This window comes from Podarcis muralis, chromosome 2 (genome assembly GCF_964188315.1).
Source record: "Podarcis muralis chromosome 2, rPodMur119.hap1.1, whole genome shotgun sequence".
NCBI classification, from domain to species: Eukaryota; Metazoa; Chordata; class Lepidosauria; order Squamata; family Lacertidae; genus Podarcis; species Podarcis muralis.
This window is the reverse complement of record NC_135656.1, coordinates 21,971,688-21,995,442: the sequence shown is the minus strand read 5'-3', so window position 1 is coordinate 21,995,442 and position 23,755 is coordinate 21,971,688. Positions and strand designations below refer to the sequence as shown.

General features: G+C 46.5%; 1 protein-coding gene across 2 annotated transcripts; it reads right to left on the bottom strand.

Moving 5' to 3' along the window:
* Positions 1 to 1,060: 1,060 nt before the first annotated feature.
* LOC114587737 (cyclin-dependent kinase 2) lies at positions 1,061 to 23,389 on the bottom strand. 2 transcript variants are annotated; one of them, XM_077924010.1, is made up of 7 exons: positions 22,927 to 23,389; positions 17,697 to 17,774; positions 15,615 to 15,738; positions 12,612 to 12,782; positions 9,020 to 9,121; positions 4,852 to 5,055; positions 1,061 to 3,624 (listed from the first exon to the last, which is right to left on the bottom strand). In XM_077924010.1, the coding sequence occupies exons 1-7, from the start codon at positions 23,040 to 23,042 to the stop codon at positions 3,520 to 3,522; spliced, it is 900 nt and encodes a 299-aa protein (XP_077780136.1). In that variant the 5' UTR covers positions 23,043 to 23,389; the 3' UTR covers positions 1,061 to 3,519. The 2 variants fall into 2 exon arrangements, with proteins under 2 accessions (XP_077780136.1, XP_077780137.1); XM_077924011.1 differs by lacking the exon at positions 22,927 to 23,389 and adding an exon at positions 22,623 to 22,741.
* Between the last annotated feature and the right edge of the window lie 366 nt (positions 23,390 to 23,755).

The following is a 23,755-nucleotide window of genomic DNA, read 5'->3' as shown; positions in this document are numbered from 1 at the left end:
CTCTGGAGGCGCGTAGTAGTGAGCAAGTCCCACTGGCCTCAATGGCAGCTGCTTCTGAGGGACTTCCTCGGGTTGGACTAGATGCCCAGGATTCTCAGGGACCACGTGGCCCTACTCCCTCTATTTCTTTTATTTCGTCTTCCAAAGCAACTACTGCACTCTATTCCCAATTTAAAAATGGAAAGCGTAAGGCTGGTGGTCAACAAAAGAGGATTAAAGACAAGGCAAATCTTTAAAAAATGTAGTATAAACACCGACAATTGGGAAACATTTGCCTGAGAGCACTCCAATTGGAGAACAGCCTTTACCAAAGGTGTCATGGGCTTTGAAGAAACTCGAACTCAGGACAAAAGGGAGAAACATGCCAAGAGGAAGGCACGCTTGGCAAATCCACAGTGTTATCAACTCCTGTCTGGGAACCTATGTCCCCACTGTGGAAGGACGTGTGGATCCAGAATTGGCCTCCAGTCACTTACGGACTTACTGTTAAAACTGTGTTCACAGAAGAAAATCTTACTCGGCTATGTGTGATCGCCAAAGAAGTAGTAGTTCTTTTAATCCCCAAGCTGCTGGTTTAGGCGAGAGCAAATCACCTGTTGGGCTTTCATGGAAGTATCACACACACACATTGGTTGCAGAAAGACACAATTTCTTTGTGTGTCTGCTCATGTTCTGGATGAACCACAGTGTAACTTTGCAACACCAGCACAACATACAGTGCTACCTCGGGTTAAGAACTTTATTTGTTCTGGAGGTCTGTTCTTATCCTGAAGCTGTTCTTCACCTGAGGTACCACTTTAGCTAATGGGGCCTCCTGCCACCGCCGCTGCCCGATTTCTGTTCTCATCCTGAAGCAAAGTTCTTAACCCGAGGTACTATTTCTGGGTTAGCGGAGTCTGTAACCTGAAGCGTCTGTAACCCGAGGTACCACTGTACTAGATCCTGCAGTAGAGCGCAGGGCAGATAAACAGTCTAGACATCTTTTGCCCCATTGGAATCCCCGGCTCACATGAGACCAACGACAAAACAGAAAAAAATTCTTCAAGAGGATAGTCGCATGTATAAAAATTACAGATATTTTAATGAGTTAAATGTACTAGTTCCACAATATTTTAGAAACATCTGTCTTGCAAAGAGCTACCAAGAAAAAGACAAAAATAGTTTTTTCCTTAAAAAAGTTTAATTACAAGGTGCTTAGACTAACAAGTTCTATACAAAACCAGAACTCTTTTTTAAAAAACAACAACAGCCTTATAAATATATAAACATATTCTAGTCCGAAAGATGAAGGGGAGGTGGAAGAGAGAAGAAAAAAGTCTCACTTCTAAATATTGCATATGCATAGTGCTACGGCGAGGGGAACAAAACCCTTTCTACCTTGACATTTTCTGGATGGTGTATTGCTAGCATCTTAAAGTTATCCAGAGCTAGCATATTTTCAGCCTAATGGAACCAAAATGCCACACTTTCTCAATGAAGACCCATTCACGTCTGCCAGGTTAGCATGTTGTCTTTATACAGAATACGGTTGTTCATAGAGAGAATATATCTAAGAATAGTTAAAAGTAAGCCTTCATCTAGACCCAAAACACCAGACACTTCATCCATGAATGAAGATTATGGCTTATGATGAAGGGGTAGCTCCTCTCCTTCAATATTCACTGAATTTGAAGAATAGGTAATGTTACTTCACAGAACACATTTTCTTGTAGAAAATGTGTATATCGCTCCAACATACCTCTTAATTTACAAAAAAGGAAACGAAAACCTTACAGAAATAAGAAATGATCCCTTGCTTTACAGAAGTCTCACATTTTGGATCCATCACACTATTCATTGGTAAGTGGGATTTGCCGAAACAACTAGAAAAACACCTTTAAAGTTTGCTATAGAGAAGGCAAAGAGACTTTGTTTAGATGATTCAAGTTATTGCAGCACCGGTGCACTGAGCAGGCTGCCTTTTGGGTTTCATAGTGAATCTTGCTTTCTGCAGACAAGCTTTTATAACCAGCTCAATCCAGGTGACTGAGTGATCTCTACCAATTACACTAGTTCTAAAAGATTAGAATTCTAGTTCATCACATGTAATTTATAAGAAACTAATCAGGATTGAAAGTTTAGATTTCTGCCCATAGATTAAATGTTTGTCTGCACCTAAAATCACACCTATTCTTTGCATTTCACTGAAATAACCTGAGAGGTCTGAGTGCCTTCAAGGCATAGTAGCACAAACATAGAGGTGTTGACATTTGCAGCTTGGAACAGTGCAGTTCACAAATAATAATTCCCTAACTGAAGGTAGGAGTTGCGCTATTTTGGCTAAAATACAAGAGGGGAGAGGAGAAATAACTGCAATTTTATCCCTTTAATATTCTCACACCTGAACTTCAAAAAATTAACAAGCACTCGCACACAATTTTTGTTATCAATCTATTTTCACACAACACACTGCTTGAAGACAAAGCTACTTGGCAGATCCATTCCAGCTGAGGGCTTTGCTAGTTTACCAAAAATAAGTTTGAGCCCAAAGAGCAATGAACTGAAAGTTTCCCACCTTCTGTCATTAAATCGGCCACCCACCCACACAGATGGAAAGGCCTGTGACTCAGTGCCACAGACCAGAAAGGCATGTACAGGAGACAAGACGGTAAGATATTGTAAAGTGGAAAGGGTAATGCCCATTGCCCCCAATGAACATACAGACAGTGGTCATGTGGCTGGTTAGCAAGCTGTTCTTATGAGCTTTGACAGTCCAACTTCTTTTTCCAAGGGCTTCTTGTGGGCTTCAACCAGCAAGCATCACAAACCACGGTCCATCAGGAAAAGGCTACCAGACTTTTGACTGCTATCGCTGGTGCAATGAGGAATATCAGGTTCGCATATTGCAGGCATTGCTCAGCTCCTTAACAAAAGGAAATCTTCCTGCTTGTGAAAAGTGGATAGTTAAGTGCATAGTCCTCATTGAGGATCCCATCTGAAAGGAAATGGTGAGCACCTCTGCCGGCACCAGGAGGACTTTATCATGCAAGCACCAACCAATACCCATGATCCAAATCAGAAAGACGCCATCTCTGGCTGCTGGAAGCAAGGACCGCTCAAGCAAACGCACAGCTGACCTTTGCAGAGGAAGCTGGAATTGAGCGAGTCACGACAGTACAGAAGACGCTTTGTAAAAGTTACCAAGGGAAGAGAGACAGAAATCCTGGGGTTTTTTTAAAAAAAGGAATGACACTGTCGCCTCCTGAGCAATTAGACTTCCTGCGGCGGCTGGCTCTGGGAGCTTCTGCCTCTCTTCTCATGGAAAGTCAGTCTGGAGGCACCCTTCACACTCAGCTAGTACTTTAAAATAAACCCAGGAGTAAATATAAAACAACCCCAAAGGTGTGGGCTGGACCTCCAGTTTTCCATTCAGGGTGAAGTTGAGAAAAGTCTTTTCTAAGTGCAGGCACCTGGCGCAATCCAAGACGGGACGGGCTGCTGAGTTTGCCGGAGGGCAGGTTTGCTGGCTCCACTCTCCTCTCACAGGCGGAGGTGCGGCACGGCTTTTGTGACATCCCGGAAGAAGGGGTGGTTGAGCGCAGTCTTGGCCGAGATCCTCTTGTTGGGGTCGTAATGCAGCATTTGCTAAAGGCGAAAGAAGCAAGGAGTTAGCGGCACACAGGGTGCCCAAGAACAGGCAGCCAACTCTCCTCGGTCCTTCACAGGAGACAACATGATACAGTCTCTGTAGTGGGACACAGATGTTACCCCAGGAGCAAAAGCAGAGACTGAACTCAAAACAAAAACAGGACTGAGAACAGGGAGGTGGTGAAATATAGGAAGGAGGAGTTTGCAGCAACAAGAGCAAAATGTCAGAAAGCAGGAGTGAGGAACCTGGTTCCCTCCAGATGTTCTTGGACTGCAATTCCCAGCAGCCTCAGCTGGAACCTGGTTCCCTCCAGATGTTCTTGGACTACATTTCCCATCAGCCCCTGCTAGGATGTTATAGGTAAGGAGGTCCAGAAATAGACAGAGGTTAAGTATAAAGGCAGTTTTTCTTCCGTCGGTACCTAACACTGCTACATCTTAATCAGATACAGTATATACAACAGCGTGTGAGGTGTAAAGGTGAAAGCACTGGGATGTGGAATATATTCTGGATGTGTCCTAAATTCAGAAAATGATGGGAGAATACTGGAAAACGAAGAAATAAGAGGCTACACTTTACCCATGCATCCTCAAATTTTGTTATTTGGAGAGGTTAAAGATATTGCCGTAATTGAGAATAGGGAATGAATACACCTCTTGACTGCTGCTAAAATTTCTTGATTATTTGCCCAAATCAGAAGATAACGAGCGCACCTCCCAGGAGATAATGGATAACCAAAATCTGAGACAGTTTAGGAACAAGCTAGCTCGCAAATATGGCGACAAGCAGAGAGAACAGGCAGAAGCCAATGTCTTCGTGGAAAAATTCAGTCTTCACTAGACATTGATCTGCTATATTTCTTTTGGTGTGGAAATCTGATTTTATAGGTAAAAAAAAAAAGTGTTTAAAGTAGATCGAAAGCCAGGACTGCCAATGCATCATTCTGAAGACAATGACAGGCGTATGCCACTTCCTAAGGATTACTGGGCTTAAGCTCTGCGAGATATAGACACTTGCATGGGAATGCATACTCAAATCTCTCTAAAAAGCCAGAATCCCACTTATTGGACTTTACTCCAGGAAATGATCCATGACTTGGGGGCGGGGGGGCTGAAGCACAGAGCAAATGCTCTCATCCCACTGGTCTGGATATTTGCTAATGCTCAACGCCCCTTTCCCCCTAAAGCTGTTGAGACTCTGTCCGCGCTGCCTTGCAAACTCACCGCTAGGAGTTTCCTGCCCTCCTCATCCAGAGGCGGCACAACCTTACTGAAGTCCTGTCGGGCCCACTTGGGAAAGCTGGATTTGTAGTCGGGCATAGAGGTGACACCTGGCCACACAGTCTCGTCCGGCGTGCCGAGGGTGCGGAAGATGCGGAAGAGCTGGTCGATTTCCGAGTCCCCAGGGAAGAGGGCTCTGTGGGTTATCTGTTGGCAGGAGGAAGATAGTTCAGAATCTCGGTGCCATGAAGTACCTTCCTTCCTTCCTTCAGCCAGCCACGCCTCCTTCCTCTCATGGCTGGCATAAAACTATTGTGCTCAAGGGACTCAGCAGGGTGTAGTAATCAGGACTGGAGAGAAGCGAGTTCAAATCCCAACTCACCCATGAAGCTATTGGGCCAGACGTTTACCTTTTATGGTGGGAGGACCTGTCACCCTGCAGATCTTCCTGGACTACAGTTCCCAACATTTCTGGCCAGTGACTACACTGGCTGGGGCTGACGGGATCCAACATTCCCCACCCGTTTTATGTAAATCACTCTTGAGCATTTCTCGGTAGTGGTGCATGCCCTGTGGAACGCCCTCCCATCGGATGTCAAGGAAATAAACAACTATCTGACTTTCAGAAGACATCTGAAGGCAGCCCTATTCGGGGAAAGTTTTGAATGTTTGAGGTCGTTTTGTATTTTAATTTGCTGGAAGCTGCCCAGAGTGGGAGGCTTAGACTGTAAATAATAAATTATTATTATTGCTATTATGAGAACTTCTACTGGAAGTTGTTGTAGTAAGTAAACTCCAAAGGTGAAGCAGCAGTAGCAGGAAACCTACAATCCTTTACCATTTATATTCATTTATGTGCAGGGAGGTTTTCTCAATTGTGCTTAGCCTCCCCTACAACCACAGGAAGAGTGCAGAGAATGAAAGAAAAAAACACTTGGGCTGTCGCTTGTTCAAGGCCACAAAAATAGAGCAGATCTGTGTCTAACCAGATTCTCTGCTGGACTACTGTGATGTGTTCTGTGTTGAGCTACTCATCAGAATGTATCAGAAGCTGCAGCTAATGCAGACTGCTGTTTCTCTATTAGTAAGAACAGACTCAAAGGGAGTATATAGCTCCAAGTCAGGCCTATCTGCACTGGCTTCCAATGTACTTCCGGACGGGGCGCAAACTGGGTAAATAACCTTAAAGAAGTCTTAAACTGCCTGGGCCCTGTCTCTTCTCCCACGTATACTTCCCACTTTCTGAGATCAGCAGCCTTACATGGATCCTCAACTATTAAGGTGAGATAAAAGTAATGCACAGAGTACAGCTTCCTTTGGGATGACCACTAATCTCTGAAACGGAAGGGCCACCTGGCACCTCTCTGCCTAACTCCACTGCAGGAATAACAACATAGCTCAGTGCTTTGAGTGCAGAAGATCCTGGACTCGATTCTCTGCACCTCCCAGTTAAAAGGATCTGGGAGAAGATGACGGGAAAGACCTTGTTTCCCTCCAACACCCAGAGAGCAGCTGCCAGTCACATAGTTTGACAGGCTGTAGCAAAAGGCCATTCTCAAATTATTTAATTTCTTATTTCCTGAACATTCGATTATGCTGCTGCTACATTGATCTTTTCGGATAGCCTGCAGAGTTCTAATCATATCTATCAATTGACTGTATGCTTATCACATTTTTTCACAGCGTATTTCTTTACATGAAACTCAAGTAACAAGTTTATTAAAAAAGTGATATTTTAAGCTGTAACCTTTTTTATATAACTGCTTTGATCTGCTTTCCATCTTCAAATTCCAACCTGCCGCTTTTAGGTTTTATTTGGCTTTTTTACTGCTGCCACTTGTACACAACTATTTTTCTTTGTTGCATTATTTACATATTGTTATGTAAGCCTCATTTACCGGACGGAAAAGCAGCTAGTAAACTAAAATGCATTTTTGATCCTGGTACTACTTATAAGGGCTAACAGCCTTGTAAGATGCTCAGACCAAGATTGCCAGGCGATCCAGACCACCTAAGACCAAGGAAAAATATCTGACCCAGAAAGCTCCCATGGGAATCGTTCCACAAGTCCCTCCCTCCGTGACGCACAGCCCTCGGCATAAGCTGCGTGCAAGACAGTTCTGCACTCATCTCCGGAGTACAAATGCTCAGCTGCCCCCACCCCACAGGAAAGGGAAGCATCGCCGCCTTGAGCGGTGCTGCCATCCTCAAAAGGTGAATCCACAACAGATCCCCTTCTGTTCCCGGCTGCCAGTTCTCTGGCGGTTTCTGCCCCAGGAAAGGGGATGATGTTAGCGGTTGCTGGCCCCACAAGGTGCTGCCAAGTCAACTGATCCCGTCAGCAGCTCTTCACAAGGCAAAGGCAAGGAAGTGGGAAGCATTTGATCAGGGCTCTAGCCCTGCTCCAGAAAGGAACACGTGAGAGCTCACTTATGTGAGCACCCAAGCTGATGTCACACTGACAGCATTAAAATGGGGCTGGGCCCAAGACTTTTGAAGAAACTAGGGTTCCATGAGGGCAACTGATTATGCGGAAGGCAGAAATTCTTGCAGTGTTTAAGCATCTGGGTGGGGAGTGGGGGGTAGGTGGTAAATATGCGTCCATCAGCAGCATTTGAAATTATTGGGCTCGGGCAGTTGCACAGTGGTACCTCTGGTTACGTACGTAATTCGTTCCGGAGGTCCGTTCTTAACCTGAAACTGTTCTGAACCTGAAGCACCACTTTAGCTAATGGGGCCTCCTGCTGCTGCTGCGCCGCCGGAGCACGATTTCTGTTCTCATCCTGAAGCAAATTCTTAACCCGAGGTATTATTTCTGGGTTAGCGGAGTCTGTAACCTGAAGCGTATGTAACCCGAGGTACCACTGTATTGGGACAAGAAGTGCACTGATCCAGACGGATGGAAGTAGAATACAATGGACACTTGGGTTGCGAACATGATCCGTGCAGGATGAATATTTGCAACCCGCAGCGGCGCGTCTGCGCACGCATGGGTTGCGATTTGGTGTGTGCGCAAAGCGCGATTTAGCACTTATGTGCATGCGCGACCGCCAAAACCCGGAAGTAACCCGTTCCAGTGCTTCCGGGTTTCAGCGATCCACAACCCGAGAAAACACAACCTGAAGCGTCTGTAACCCGAGGTATGACCGTAATCTTTTCCTGCAGTTCCAGAACGCACTGTTCAGATCTGGAGAACGGGACGACAAAGCTGGGTTATACTGAAACCAAATCATTAGCTCTCCTCTTTGACAAACGTTGCTCTAGAGGAGGAGGAAGAGAATTGATCCCACCCCCAAATATATTGTTGGACTCCCAATTCTCACCGGTGCCAGCAAGGATGGTAGAAGTCAAGGCTGGTGGGAGCTGGCAACAGGGTTCTCCCAACCTATCTTGGGCTTCAGACGCCATAACCCCCTGCACTTGTAAACACATTTTGAACTGGTTACTTCATTGTAACTTTTAGAGGGCATGGTGGATGTGCTGAACTCGATGACATTTTGCTGCCTGCTGATACTTGGGATTCCAATACAGAAGCGAGATGAATTATCCCTCCCCACTCTATGAAACTATTTGCCCGTGAACACTGGGTACTTTTGGTTATTCCAGAACTTTTCTGGCCCAGTTTATTTACAGTCTCCACCTGTAGCATCCCTGAGCAATTTAGGGTCAAGAGATGCAGGCCCACCAAGGAAGTATGGGCAGGGCATCATCAGTTCTCCAATACATTTTGCATCTATTACAGTGGTACCTCGGGTTACATACGCTTCAGGTTACATACGCTTCAGGTTACAGACTCCGCTAACCCAGAAATAGTACCTCGGGTTAGGAACTTTGCTTCAGGATGAGAACAGAAATTGTGCTCCAGTGGCGCCGCGGCAGCGGGAGGCCACATTAGCTAAAGTGGTGCTTCAGGTTAAGAACAGACCTCCAGAACGAATCAAGTACGTAACCAGAGGTACCTCCTTCTTTCCAGGACAGTGTGGCTTCACATCTTCTGCCTCTGCCTCCCCAAGAGAACTTGCTTCGGGCTTTCAGACCCGGGTCTGTATTCAAGATTCCCTGACTGCCCCTTCCAACCTTAGCACCGCTGGGTTCATTTTGATCAGCTGTTCCAGCCGATGCCACGTTCACCACGCCCACCCCGCTTCACTCCCGGAAAAAAGGTACAAACCATCTCTGCGAAGATGCAACCCAGACTCCATATGTCCACAGCTGTTGAGTAGTATTTGCAGCCAAGGAGAATTTCTGGAGCTCGGTACCAGAGGGTCACCACCTAGTGTAAAGCACAAAACACCCATAAACAATTCAGTGTTGTTGTGTTCCCCCTTTTATACATATGTGCAATTAAATTACAAGCCATTGGCAGGAAGGAGTCCCAGTTTATTACAGATGCAACTCCAGCCCCTGTGAAGGAAGGTAAGAGTAGCATTCAAAACAGGGGCGCACGCCAGCAACTCCTTCATAAGGAGGGTTACCCTGAATGTGCACACCTAAAACAACTGGATAATCAAGAGGCTTGGATAAACATTCTCTCCACCAAGGTTTTTTTCTGACGAAGAAGAAGAGTTTGGATTTGATATCCTGCTTTATCACTACCTGAAGGAGTCTCAAAGCAGCTAACATTCTCCTTTCCCTTCCTCCCCCACAACAAACACTCTGCGAGGTGAGTGGGGCTGAGAGACTTCAAAGAAGTGTGACTGGCCCAAGGTCACCCAGCAGCTGCATGTGGAGGAGCGGAGATGCGAACCCGGTTCCCCAGATTACGAGACTACCGCTCTTAACCACTACACCACACTGGCTCCCGGGGAGCAGCACACGAAGAAAACACAGGCTCCAAAAAGCAACAACCATGAGGCTTTCCAGTTATTAGAAGATCACCTGTACATGATGTTTTGACTTTAAAAGACTGAGGAATTATTTTCAAAAGAGTAGTCCTTTACCCAACCTATATTGTTGCTCGCTGCAGATAACAACAATAGTATCATTAATAATAATTTTATTTCTACCCCGCCCATCTGACTGGGTTGCCCCAGCCACTCTGGGTGGCTTCCAACAGATATAAGAACATAATAATGGTTGAAGGAGCTGGGTAAGTTTAGCCTGGGAAAGAGGAGACAGCAAGATAATAGCCATCTTCAAATATCTAAAGGGTTGTCATATGGACGATGGAGCAAGCTGGTTTGGGTTGGGGGTGTTTACTGAGTTGTTTATGTTTACATTATGTATTTTGCATTTTATATTGTGATTTTACATTGTAACTGCCCTGAGACCTGTGGGGATAGGGCAGTATACAAATTTAAGTATTATTTTTGTTAAATAATATTTTTTATTATTACACACTAAAAGACTTCCCTGAAGGCTGCCTTCAGAAGTCTTCTGAAGGTTCTACAGTTATTCATCTCCTTGACATCTGATGGGAGGGTGTTCCACAGGGTGACTGCCACTACCGAGAAGGCCCTAATTATCCAAATTTTATTTAAAAGATAATCTGAAGAGAATTTTTTTGCGGGCAAGGGCAGTACAGTGGTACCTCAGGTTACAGACGCTTCAGGTTACCGACTCCGCTAACCCAGAAACAGTACCTCGGGTTAAGAACTTTGCTTCAGGATGAGAACAGAAATCACACGTTGGTGGCGGGAGGCCCCCCTAGCTAAAGTGGTGCTTCAGGTTAAGAACAGTTTCAGGTTCAGAACGGACCTCCAGAACGAATTAAGTTCTTAACCCGAGGTACCACTGTAGCTCAGTGGCAGAGCACAAGCTGTGCAGACAAAATATCCCAGATTTAATCCTTGACATCTCCAAGCAGGGCTGAGAATGACCCCTGACTAGAATCTTAACAGTCCACTGCCAGTCTGTGTAGCCTATACCAAAGAAGATAAAACTAATGGTCTGATGTGCTGTAGTGCAAATTCCCATGTTGCTCACAGAAGCCCAGAGTGGCTGCGGAAACCAAGCCAGATGGGCAGGGTATGAATAATAACATTATTAAAATTATGATTATTATTACCGCTAGGGGGAATCCAAATCCCCAGACCAAGCGTCTCTCTCGCACAAAGCAGGTACCAACTAAATAGGGAATTCTGGGCAACTATGTATCCTTAGATCATAGTAGTTAAACTAAAGCACTATTAATGTCCGCATTGCTTTGGTTTTTTACGGATTTATGCTCATAAGAAAGTCACAGCATCATTTTACATTTTGCAGGCTGCATCTCAATGACAGCTTTTCTAATGCCATGCCCAAGAAATGCCCATTGCTTATTGAAGACCTATTTTACCGTATTTATGCAGTGGTACATTTATTATTATTATTATTATTATTATTATTATTATTATTATTATTATTATTATTATTGGTTGGTGAGAATCCTGCAGCTTGAGGCAGCTTTCTTTTGTCTCTCCTGGGGACTTCAATGTTTAGTATTGCTTTGCTTGCTGTCTTCTTTATTGATGACTGATTTATGGCATTTCCATCCACTCCAACAGCATATATATCTGCTTTAATATGCCCACCGGCCGAAAAGCTGCGCATAAATAAATCATCAAACAACAGCATCCACTTTTCCATCTAAAAGTACAACAGAAACATCTGGCCACAATTTGAAAAATCTATAAATATACTTTAAAATACGAGAAACAGGGCAGACACAGAAAACCCAGCAGTCAGTAAACAGGGAGCAGCAGCACAGTACTAATATCACATCGTTAAGAAAGCCATGTAAACCAGTTTTCAGTGCCTGTAAGAAAACATGGGCCAGAAGACTCAGAGAAGGTCCTCTGCCCTGTACCCACAAACTGACACTTATGCCAACGTTAAAACACACAATAGGGCCTGCGATGTGGACTTGAACGATCAGGGCAATTTCTTATCGGAAAAGACGGTTCTTAGAGTATCTCGGCTCCAAGGCATTTAAAGCTTTAGAGCTCAAAAGCCTTTTGAATTGAGTGTGGATGCCAATTGATGGCCAGCAAAGAGGGTTTATGCGACCAAACCTACTGGCACCAGTTTGAGGTCGGGAACTGAATTTTTAAACAAATCAAGCTTCCAAACTGTCTTCAGGTGCAGCCAGGATGCATTTGATTTAAATCACGAGTCAGTAAGACTTGATTTAAATCATATAATTTTTTACAGAAAGACTCATTTTTGCTGGTATAATCTTAATATTTACAACCAGAAGAAGATTTCATTTTTTGGAATAATAAATTTTCAGAGTAGTTTTCACAGTTATATCAAAAATTACTGATTTGGTTATACTATTAGAATTACATAGACCGATAATTATGAAATTATTGTGAAAGTTATGTTCACTGTTTATATTTGGACAACTCTTCTGCTGTACCTTATTGGAAGGAGAAAAGCAATCATTTCCTTAATAACAATTTAAATAATTTATTTAACTAAAACAGCAACATTATAGCATATGTACCCATGTTTGTTAACTGGTGTGGTTAAACTTTTTTTTTTTAAATCCGATTTAAATTTTTTTTAAAATCCCATTTAATTTTTTTAAAAAAATCAGTTTTTTTGATTATTATTATTTTTAAATCATTGAATTTTATCCACCCTGGGTGCAGACCCATGTAATACTAACTAGTGATATGGAGCTTCCTGGACCATCAATCTGCAGGAAATCTCTGGGAAGCCAATTTGTGCCATTACGTTACACACTTGCAGCACTGGGACAATTATTTTCACCAATATTTGGGGAGTGGGGGGGGGGAGGGAGAAAACTGAACAGAAACAAGCAAGCAACACACACTCACTTCGTGCGTGTAGGTTCGCACGGGCACGCCAAACGCCCGAGCGAGCCCAAAGTCGGCCAGTTTTATGGCTCCCTCTGCGTTGATGAGGAGGTTTTGCGGCTTCAGGTCGCGGTGGAGCACGCGGTGAGAGTGGCAGAAGGCGAGTCCCTGCAGCAACTGGAACAGGTAGCTCTAGGGGAAGAGACACAGAAAGGATGAGAGACGGAGAACAGCCCTACAGAGCCAACAGAAAGCTCGCTGTCAGGAGAACTGGCCTCAGCACCAGCAGCTGAGAGCTTAAAATGCTGGGAACCCATCCAAAGTTCCTTCCTGCTACTTGAACCTACGAGGTGTCGCCACTTAAGCTGAGTCAACAGCTCAAGCAGAGATGACCTAAATCCTCTCCCGTCATTAAAATTCATTTGATCTCGGCATTTTGGAAATGAATTTTAATGATGGGAGGGGACATCTCTGCTGCTGAGTCACCTGAACTGGCCACGCCTAGAATGTTTTAAGTCAGGAAAAGGGATTGGATTTGTCTGTGTTAAGTTTGCCACTGGAGACCAACTTCTTTCAGCCTAAAGGTAAAGGTACCCCTGCCCGTACGGGCCAGTCTTGACAGACTCTAGGGTTGTGCGCCCATCTCACTCAAGAGGCCGGGGGCCAGCGCTGTCCGGAGACACTTCCGGGTCACGTGGCCAGCATGACAAGCTGCATCTGGTGAGCCAGCGCAGCACACGGAAACGCCGTTTACCTTCCCGCCAGTAAGCGGTCCCTATTTATCTACTTGCACCCGGGGGTGCTTTCGAACTGCTAGGTTGGCAGGCGCTGGGACCGAGCAGTGGGAGCGCACCCCGCCGCGGGGATTCAAACCGCCGACCTTTCGATCGGCAAGCCCTAGGCGCTGAGGCTTTTACCCACAGCGCCACCCGCGTCTTTCAGCCTATTCACCGCTAAATATATGAATAAGTCGTGTATATAACCAGGCGCACCTGTGCTGTGGTTGGGGACTTTACACTTATTTTGGAAGGCGTGTTGCCTCAAGCTTGAATTATTCTCCGTTTGATACACCATCCAAAAAATCCCCTACTCTGGGAAATTCGCTTAAGTCACATTAGTTGGCGTTATCTTGTATATATTGTAGGCCACTTGACTCTGAATGAAGATACAATTTAGTAGCTGTATGAAGTGTTGCAATCAAATTATCAGCCTGACAGTGGTGCTTCAGGTTACATACGCTTCAGGTTACAGACTCCGCTAACCCAGAAATAGTGCTTCAGGTTAAGAACTTTGCTTCAGGATGAGAACAGAAATCGTGCTCCGGCGGCGCGGCGGCAGCAGGACGCCCCATTTGCTAAAGTGGTGCTTCAGTTTAAGAACAGTTTCAGGTTAAGTACGGACCTCCAGAACAAATTAAGTGCTTAACCTGAGGTACCACTGTACTTTTAGGTTGCCAGGTTTTTCTGTTCGCAACACAGGCAATCCTTGCTGCCACTTTTTGTCTCAGACCTGGCGGCTAAGGATTTACAGCCCAGTTCAGCCCAGGAGAAAGGACTGCTATAAGATCCAACAGAACATTTCCCTTCCCAGCTGGCCTTAGGGCTCACATGGATCCTAGTGCATTTGCGATTACCGTGAATGGATGGAGAAGAGCAAATTGCCCCTCCACAGAATCCCTGCTTGCTGAAGTATGTAGAGTCTACACTATGGGTAGGCAAACTAAGGCCCGGGGGCCAGATCCGGCCCAATCGCCTTCTAAATCCGGCCTGCGGACAGTCCGGGAATCAGTGTTTTTTTACAGGAGTAGAATGTGTCCTTTTATTTAAAATGCATCTCTGGGTTATTTGTGGGGCATAGGAATTCGTTCTTTTTTCAAAACATAGTACGGCTCACAAGGTCTGAGGGACAGTGGACCAGCCCCCTGCTGAAAAAGTTTGCTGACCCCTGCTCTACGCAAACCAAGGACAAACCAGGGGGGACCACATCAAGTCCTGCCCCCACCCCTGTGGGCAGATTGTCTGCCCCAGCCCTTCTTTTGTTATAAGCCAAGTTGGGAGTTTTTTTGTCATTTTAAAAACACATCACTGAAGGATAAAGTGTGAAAACAACATTAAACCATATAATCTGTACCCATGTCTATCACAGGTGGTGCAGTGGTCTAAACCACTGAGCCTCTGGGGCTTGCCGATCAGAAGGTTGGCGGTTCGAATCCCCATCACCATCATCATTTATTATTTTGGGCGGCTTCCAATCGAGTGTTAAAAACAATACAGCATTAAATATTAAAAACTTCCCTAAACAGATTCTTTTAAAGATAAGATAGCTACTTATTTCCTTCACATCTGAAGAGAGGGCGTTCCACAGGGTGGGCGCCACTACCGAGAAGGCCCTCTGCTCCCTTTGCTCTGCCCCAGCTCCTGCCAACCTAGCAGTTTGAAAGCACGCCAAAAAGTGCAAGTAGATAAATAGGTACTGCTGCGATGGGAAGGTAAACGGTGTTTCCGTGCACTCTGGTTTCCGTCACAGTGTCCCTTTGCACCAGAAGCGGTTTAGTCATGCTGGCCACATGACCCAGAAAGCTGTCTGTGGGCGAACGCTGGCTCCCTTGGCCTGAAAGTGAGATGAGCACCACAACCCCAGTCGCTTTTGACTGGACTTAACCATCCAAAGGTCCTTTACCTTTATTTTACCCATTTCTATATGAAGACGCTACCCAACACTAGAGAGAGCCAAGATCTAGCCTTTCTCCACACTGGTGCATTCCTTCTATGCATGCACATACGAGACTCCCTGAACATGCCGGGAGTTCCTCATTCACTTCAACGCTGGCCTTGTGCACACATTCCTCTGCAGACACAAAGCCGCCCTCAAAAAAGGAACAGGGCGAACCTGCGAGTGCAGGAGCACAACATCGGCGCTTCTGCACTAATCTGGGCATTAGCAAAAACCAACGTCGCCAGTGTATTCACCGTGTGTGAGCATACGTGTTTCATAGCCCAGCAGCCCTGCCCTCCTCCTAGTCACCTTGGTAAGGGGCAACTCTACGCCACTGATCGCAGACGAAGAATCCATGAACTTCTTGAGGTCCTGGTGTAGGAACTCAAAGACCAGGTAGAGCTTGTTCTCGGTGTGAATCACATCCAGCAACCTGGAGAGTCAGGGAAGGAAGAGATAAGGAATCTGATAAGGAAGCAGTAATGAGAAGGCATTTTTTGGCCAGGAATAATGCAACACCCTTAAACCTTAATAATAATAATAATAATAATAATAATAATAATAATAATAATAATAATAATAATTTATCAGTTATACTCCGCCCATCTGGCTGGGTTTACCTAGCCCAGGGGTCTGCAACCTTTAAGACAAAAAGAGCCACTTGGACCCGTTTCCAAAGGAAAAAAAACCTGGGAGCCGCAAAACTCGTCATTATAAAAATAACTTTTTTGTCACTTTTTTATTATTTCTTTGTTTGACCCCTCAGAATTACTCCTCCTCATAGAAATAAACGTTAAATTAACAAGTTACCTTTGTGTGTGTGTGTGTGTGTGTGTGTGTGTGTGTGTGTGTTCTTCACTCCCCTTCAAAACAGTGACCAGCGTACACGCCCCCTTTCAATGCAGTGACCAGCATACATGCCCCTTACAATGTAGCGGGCGGGCGGGAAGGTGACGTCGGGACGGTGCGTGGCTAACGCACGCACTGCCCCCATGTGACGTCACAGCCAGTACAGCGCCCGCCACAGTGGGGAGTGTTGGGGCGCACAATGCGCTTCCTCCCCTCGCTAGTATCCGCCCCGGAGCTGCGGCAAAGGTGTAAAAGAGCCACATGCGGCTCCGGAGCTGCGGGTTGCAGACCCCTGACCTAGCCACTCTGGGTGGCTCCGAACAGAATATTAATAACACGGTAAAACATCAAACATTAAAAACTTCCCTACAGGGCTGCCTTCAGATGTCTTCTAAAAGTCAGATAGTTGTTTATTTCCTTGACAGCTGATGGGAGGGCATTCTACAGGGAGGGTGCCACTACCAAGAAGGCCCTCTGAGCTGGACCTCAGTGTCCCGGTAGAATGATGGGGGTGGAGACGCTCCTTCAGGTATACTGGACTGAAGCCATTTAGGCCTTTAAAGGTCAGCACCAACACTTTGAATTGGGCTCAGAAACGTACTAGGAGCCAATGGAGGTCTTTCAGGACCGGTGTTATATGGTCTCGGCGGCCACTCCCAGTCACCAGTCTAGCTGCCACATTCTGGATTAGTTGCAGTTTCTGGGTCACCTTCAAAGGTAGTCCCACATAGAGCGCATTGCAGTAGTCCAAGCGGGAGATAACTAGAGCATGCACCACTCAGGCGAGACAGTCTGTGGGCAGGTGGGGTCTCAGCCTGCGTACCAGATGGAGCTGGCAGACAGCTGCCCTGGACATAGAACTGACCTGTGCCTCCATAGACAGCTGTGAGTCCAAAATGACTCCCAGGCTGCACGCCTCAAAGATTTATAGAAACAGAAACACTCGGGAGTGGTAGCTCTGCACAGTTTGACTGTTTATTATGTAATCTTCTTTGAAGCGTCCTCTGATAGTTGCTACCAGATACTGGTTGGAATGGGCAGTTAGGATGGCACCTCCAAGGAGTGCTGTAAAGGTAAAGGTAAAGGTAAAGGTACCCCTGCCCGTACGGGCCAGTCTTGCCAGACTCTAGGGTTGTGCGCCCATCTCACTCTATAGGCCGGGGGCCAGCGCTGTCCGCAGACACTTCCGGGTCACGTGGCCAGCGTGACAAGCTGCATCTGGCGAGCCAGCACAGCACACGGAACGCCGTTTACCTTCCCGCTAGTAAGCGGTCCCTATTTATCTACTTGCACCCGGGGGTGCTTTCGAACTGCTAGGTTGGCAGGCGCTGGGACCGAGCAACGGGAGCGCACCCCGCCACGGGTATTCAAACCGCCGACCTTTCGATCGGCAAGTCCTAGGTGCTGAGGCTTTTACCCACAGCGCCACCCGCGTCCCATCCAAGGAGTGCTGTACCCTTAATAAATTGCCTGGAACTGAAGACATTCTACTCACTCCTTCCCAAAGCACAGATCTCAGCCAACTTCCTTCCACATACTTACTTGACAATGTTAGGGTGGTTCAGCTCCTTTAGCAGGGAGATCTCCCGGATGGCTGTACTCGGGACGCCTTCAGTCTCCCTGCAAACAAGGAGGGGAAACAAGGTGAGAAGGGCAGAGAGGGTGCTATAGAGTGGAAGTAGCCGTGTCCATGACCCACTGAAATGACACAGTAAGATGCTCCTTCAATGCGGCAAACTGGGCATCCAAAACTTGTGGGTGAAAGGATTTTCCACTGTGGACGTTTATTCAGCAAAGGCACATGGTCTAATCAGTTTGCACACAGAAGCCCAAACAACATTGCACTGGGCCTTCCCCTGTATCTAGCCTAGCTGATTAACCTTAAATCATATAAAACCAGTTCCTGGAATGTGCAGCGATGCCACGGGCTGAACTGTTTTTGATGGTGGTGCTACGTACCCAGACTAACTCACTTTGCCAAATACCTTGGTTTTTGAACAGCTTAGTTCCCGAACATTTTGGCTCCCGGACGTCGCAAACCTGGAAGTGAATGTTCCACTTGCGAACTATTTTTGGGACCTGAACGTCCGAGGCTTCTGATTGGCTGCAGGAACTTTCTGCAGCCAATCAGAAGCTGCAATTTGGTTTTTGAATGTTTTGGAAGTCAAATGGACTCCTGGAACGGATTCTTCCAAGGTACGATTGTAGTATAGAAGAGTTTGAAAGGGTGGGGGGGATTGCCCTAAATAAGTTAAAAGCAGGGCAGGCAAACTGTCACCATGTTAGAACAGGGGTACAGAACTCTGGATATTGCCAGCAGGCTAAACAGGCACAGGTTTCAACCTCCACCTAGTGTTGTATGGGGAACTCCGTAGCACATACAATCTCGCTTGGTTTGCCCTCACCACCACTCAGATAACTGGCAGCGACAGCCGGCCTCCCTTGCTGATGGACAATCAGGAGTGTGCTTTAAGGCTCCCAATTCTGAACTGGCAAGCTGCATTTTCACCTGCCCGGCACCTGATTTCGCATGCGCATGTCAGGTGGGCATGCCATGAACTAATTTGCACGTTAAGTCAGCAATGCAGGAAGAGTTCTACCTGACCAACTGGACAGCCAAGAGTTCTGGTAATGCTATGCTCAAACAGCATTTTCCTGTCCCTGAAAACCATGAGGCAGAGGTTTAGAAATCATGAGATCAGAATGCTGAAAAATGGCAGCAACTGCGCACATTCCATGTTCTCCTTGGGGAGAGAGACACCTTAAAAAAAGGAACTGGGATGGGGGATAATAATATGCACAGAGTGTTCTGTATATGGCACACTGCCTCAGTTTACCAAGTATCCCCATCAATGTCTAAAATAAAAAATATATGCTCATTATACTGTTAACAGTGCCCTCAAGCACTGGGAAACTCTTTCCAAAGCGGCACATTTTCAAATATGCAATTAATGCAGCTAATTCATCTATTAGCAACGTCAATAAAATAATCATTGCTTCTGGCCTACCATACAAAAGGGAAAGGAATGCAGCGCAAGTCAAGTTGATCTATTTCGTTAGGTCAACCTCTTTCGGAATCAACAATTCAACTGCCAGGGATCATGTTTGGCTGCAATGCTGCTCATACGCCATAGGGACTGGCCTTCTCCCTTTCTAGAGCAGGGAAACAAACCCTAAGCAAGAGACCAAGAACAAACCCTAGCTCCCAGCCACGGCTTACTTGGGAAGAAACGCAGTGCGCATACACACTGATTCACACAATGCCAGAAAAGTCGGCTGCTTCCTTTGTCGGCTTGCTTCTGTGCTCTAGGAAGCAAAGTGCAAAACAGGGGACATTTGAGTTGTGTGTACCAGTATGCAGTAGGTTTTAAACCGGGCATGTCCAAAGTCCGTTTCAGAGGCCTAATCCAGCCCACCGGTCGGTTTAATCTGGCCCCTGTGGCAGTTTATTCCCTGGGGTAAGATCCTAAAAAACCAAAACCCTCTACAACTTTAATCCTAAAAAATCGCTCAACTACCTCAATCTTAAAAATAGCTGAACAACTGTGGTAAAATCATAAAAAGCTGAACAACTTCAATTCTAAAAAAAGGTCAACAACTTTGGGCTGGCCCTTCACTTCATCAAATCTGGCCCTCTTTGAGAAAGGTTTGGACACCACAGCTTTAAACTATGGTTTGCTGTTAGCTTTTCTGAGTGAATGTCATAGAGGCAAAAATGAGCTCCACAGAACTCAGCCAGACTCATGGCTCAGTTTCTGAACCTACCGTGAATGCAAGGTGAACATCAGGCATAACACAATGTACCTCTAAAAATGTCAAACCACAGTCATTGCTAGGCACACAAGAAGCCTGCACCCATTTTTTTAAAATTAACCATTGCGGTTAGCTGTCCACATAGCTATTTACATCAGTTTGCCATTGATTCCAGGAACTTCAGGCCTTGCTTTTCAAGAACAACTTAAGGCTTGTTTTTCCCACCTGATGGCCTTAGCATTAAAGTCAGTAGGCCGTTGGGCAAGGGCTGGGAAAATCCAGAGCATGAATTCAGCTAAGTTCACTGGGTGACAAGCCTAATCTTCTGAAAAGTTGTCATGAGAATTAATTAGGAAGAAGAAACAAGGATGTCAACGTGGTGCTTCTTCAGAGTAAGGTTGGGATATAAATGTATCACAGTCAACGTTCACTATGTTGTAAACCCCCAAGTAACGGTAATATAAATAGTTGACCCTACAACACGATCCTAAACGTGACTACTCGAGAGGATGTCCCCTTGAGTTCAACAGAAATAGCTCAAGGGTGGCTATAGGATTGTAGATCTAGGGTAATTCATTCCAATCCAGTACATTGGGCACTGTATAAACACAGAGTAGCAAGACTGCTCAGGGACACGGGTGGCGCTGTGGGTTAAATCACAGAGCCTAGGACTAGCTGATCAGAAGGTTGGTGGTTCGAATCCCCACGACAGGGTGAGCTCCCATTGCTTGGTCCCTGCTCCTGCCAACCTAGCAGTTCGAAAGCACATCAAAGTGCAAGTAGATAAATAAATACCACTCCAGTGGGAAGGTAAACGGTGTTTCCGTGCGCTGCTCTGGTTCGCCAGAAGCGGCTTAGTCATGCTGGCCACATGACCTGGAAGCTGTACGCCGGCTCCCTCGGCCAATAAAGCGAGATGAGCGCTGCAACCCCAGAGTTGGCCATGACTGGACCTATCAAGACTGCTAAGTTTACATTAAACCCACAATAGTGGGGAAGGGAGTAGGTTTTGCCACTCGTGTAAAGTCATATTTTGCCAGCAGCACATCCTGAACCAAGAACCTATTGCCTGCCTTAAGATATAGGAGGATTAGTGTTCAAAATTTGCCTGCTACCAATAGCATTTTGCGCCTGGCTATCAGCCACTTGCAACCATGTGAAGATGCCCGGGTGTCAGGGTGACGCCCAACATCTCCACCATCTGGAGGTGTGTGCCTGGGGGATCCTTGGATCTTGATGGTTTTCACATACTGGCAACACACCCTGTAGAATTCTATCTGTTATACTTCATCTGCACAATCAGAATGAATTTCAGGAACCAAAAACTCTTATACTGAGAAATATGACTTTCGAGCTGCCTGGCCCAAGAAATGGCAACTAGGCATTCTGTCTGGGCAACTGCAACCCTGGTTTAAGGAGCCATTTAGCACCTAGCTTACACATCTGGATTTCTAACATTAATGAGGATAGGCTGTGGTCACAGAAAAGACATCACTTTGCCCATGCTCAGAGACACTCTCCTCTCCAGCCTGGAAGAATTAATCCCAACCACTGATTAAGAATATGAGAACAGGAGAAAAGTCCTGCTTGATCGGGTCAAAGACCCATCTAACCCTACATTTTGTCCTCACAGTGGCCTATGGGAAGCCTGTATGCAAGACCTGAGTACAACCTTCCCATTGCGCTTGCGACTCCCAGCAAACAGCATTCAGGGGAAATTCAGGGTTCTCTTCCAGCCCCCATTCTCCTGGACTGCCCATTTCGAAAGCAGCACAATCAATATGAGGCCCCAACGCCACTACGAAAGAAATCTAGATACAAAATGAGGGGCTCCCTTCCCTGTCAGGAAGACACACACTATACATTTAAGGTGCATGACGTTTCCCAAAGAATCCCGAGGACTGGGGTTTGCTAAAGGTGCTGGAAACTGCATGCCTGTGGAGGGGAAACTACAGTTCCTATTGTTCTTTAGGGAAATCATATATGCGTTGATTATTCTTTGAATTTATGGTGTGTATAAATCGCCCTGAGGATCCCATTGGGCATAGCCAGCCAGGATTTTTCGGGGGGGGGGGGAGTTGTTGAGCTTTTTGGGGGGAGATTACCCAAAAAGTTGATCATAGGTTAAAAAAAAAATCCCACCAAATAGAGCACAATTACTGGGGGCAGGCTTCTGCTGGGGAGGCTGGAGCTCAGTTAATTTGGTACTGTATTTTTAAAGCTTTTCAATAATTTTGGAGGATGGGGGGCAGCCTTCCCCCTTGGCTACGCCTATGGAAGGTCCCCTCCCGACAATTCGATTAGAACTTAAAATGTGTGCAAAATAAGCCCGGTGGCCTTTTGCAATGCAGAAACTGGCCATAACCAACATTTTAGCATCGCTCAGTAAATTAACGCCTGCAAGGGAGCCATTCAGATCCGTCTGAACAGAATCGTACTTCTCAATAAGTTGCAATTCAGAAGTTTCATATGAAACTTGAGAGAGAGGGGGAGGGAAAATTGTGTACTCAAAATAAGTCCAGCACCCTGAACCGGAGTAACTGGGCATTGCAGCCAAGCAGAACCACGACTTGAGGGCAACCCCCCCCCCAACAGAAGAGTAGGTACTACGAGCCCCCCCCCCCCGAAAGAGAGGCTGAGAGAGCGGGAGGGGAGGGGAGGAGAACGGCTCTCTCCCGCTCCGCCTCGCGTAGTAGGTCGGTCCTAAACATATACCGAATCGGCGCACAAGGGAAGTTCTGTTCTCCGTCCGCGAAGTTACAGGAAGGAGGGAGGGCCGCGAACTTCTTCCCAAGTCCCCTTGCTCGCCACCCACCCATTCAAAAGAGAAAACCCCGGCTCCTCCTCCTCATGCAAAGAGAGGAGCAGATTCGTCTCAGCGCCTTCAAGCAGCAGCGAAGGGGATTTTTTATTTTTTGCTCGCCAGCCACCCAGAGTTTCTTTCTTAGAAATTGGGTTTTGTTTTTGGGGTGGTTTTTTTTGGAGTGGGGTTGTCTGGCGAGTAATTATTTGCACTCACGTGTCCAGGCGGATTTTTTTAAGCGCCACCACCTCCCCGGTGACTTTGTTCTTCGCTTTGTAGACCACGCCGTAGGTGCCCTCGCCGATCTTCTCCACCTTCTGGAAGTTCTCCATGGGAGGAGGGTTTGGCTGGGGTAGATCCCAGCTTGCCTCTCCGTAGAGCGCAGGGAGATCGGGGCAGGCAGGCAGGAGGGAAAGAATGAAGGAGGGAAGGAAGGAAGGAAGGAAGGGGCAAGTAGTTAGCGAGATCCAGGCGGGGCACTTCCCTGATCAGCGGCCGCGCAGTTGGAGAAGGCTGCAACCTCCCCGCACGTTCGACGCCGCGCAAAATGGAACGTTGTGTATCTTTTTCCCCCGGCGGTTGGCCGCGCTCCTGCGTTCTCTTTCCCGCGCGCGAAGCCGAGCAACTTGGCAACAATGCGAGCGCTTCCCGTTCCGCGGCTCCTCCTCCGCCTCCCAGTCTGCTTCCCGCGTTCCATTCGCCACGCCCACCCTCTCCTCCGATTGGCTCTGGCGCCCTCGGCGGAGCACGCGGGGGTCTGGCTTGGCGGGAGTTTTTCCTAAAAGGGCTAGTAGTAGTTTCGAGAAAGAGAGGGAAAGGTGCGGTATCCTAAAAGGTGTGGGTTCTGGGGGGAATCCTGCTAATGTCTGTGTGGCTGTCAACAAAGAGATGCAGCTTAAAGCCCGTTTTTTGCCCCCCCCGCCGTAATAATGATAATAATAATAATTTTTATTTATACCCCGCCCTCCCCAGCCAAGGCCGGACTAAGGGCGGCTAACAAGCAATAATAAAAACAAGTTGAATGAATGCAACTTAAAAATAAGAT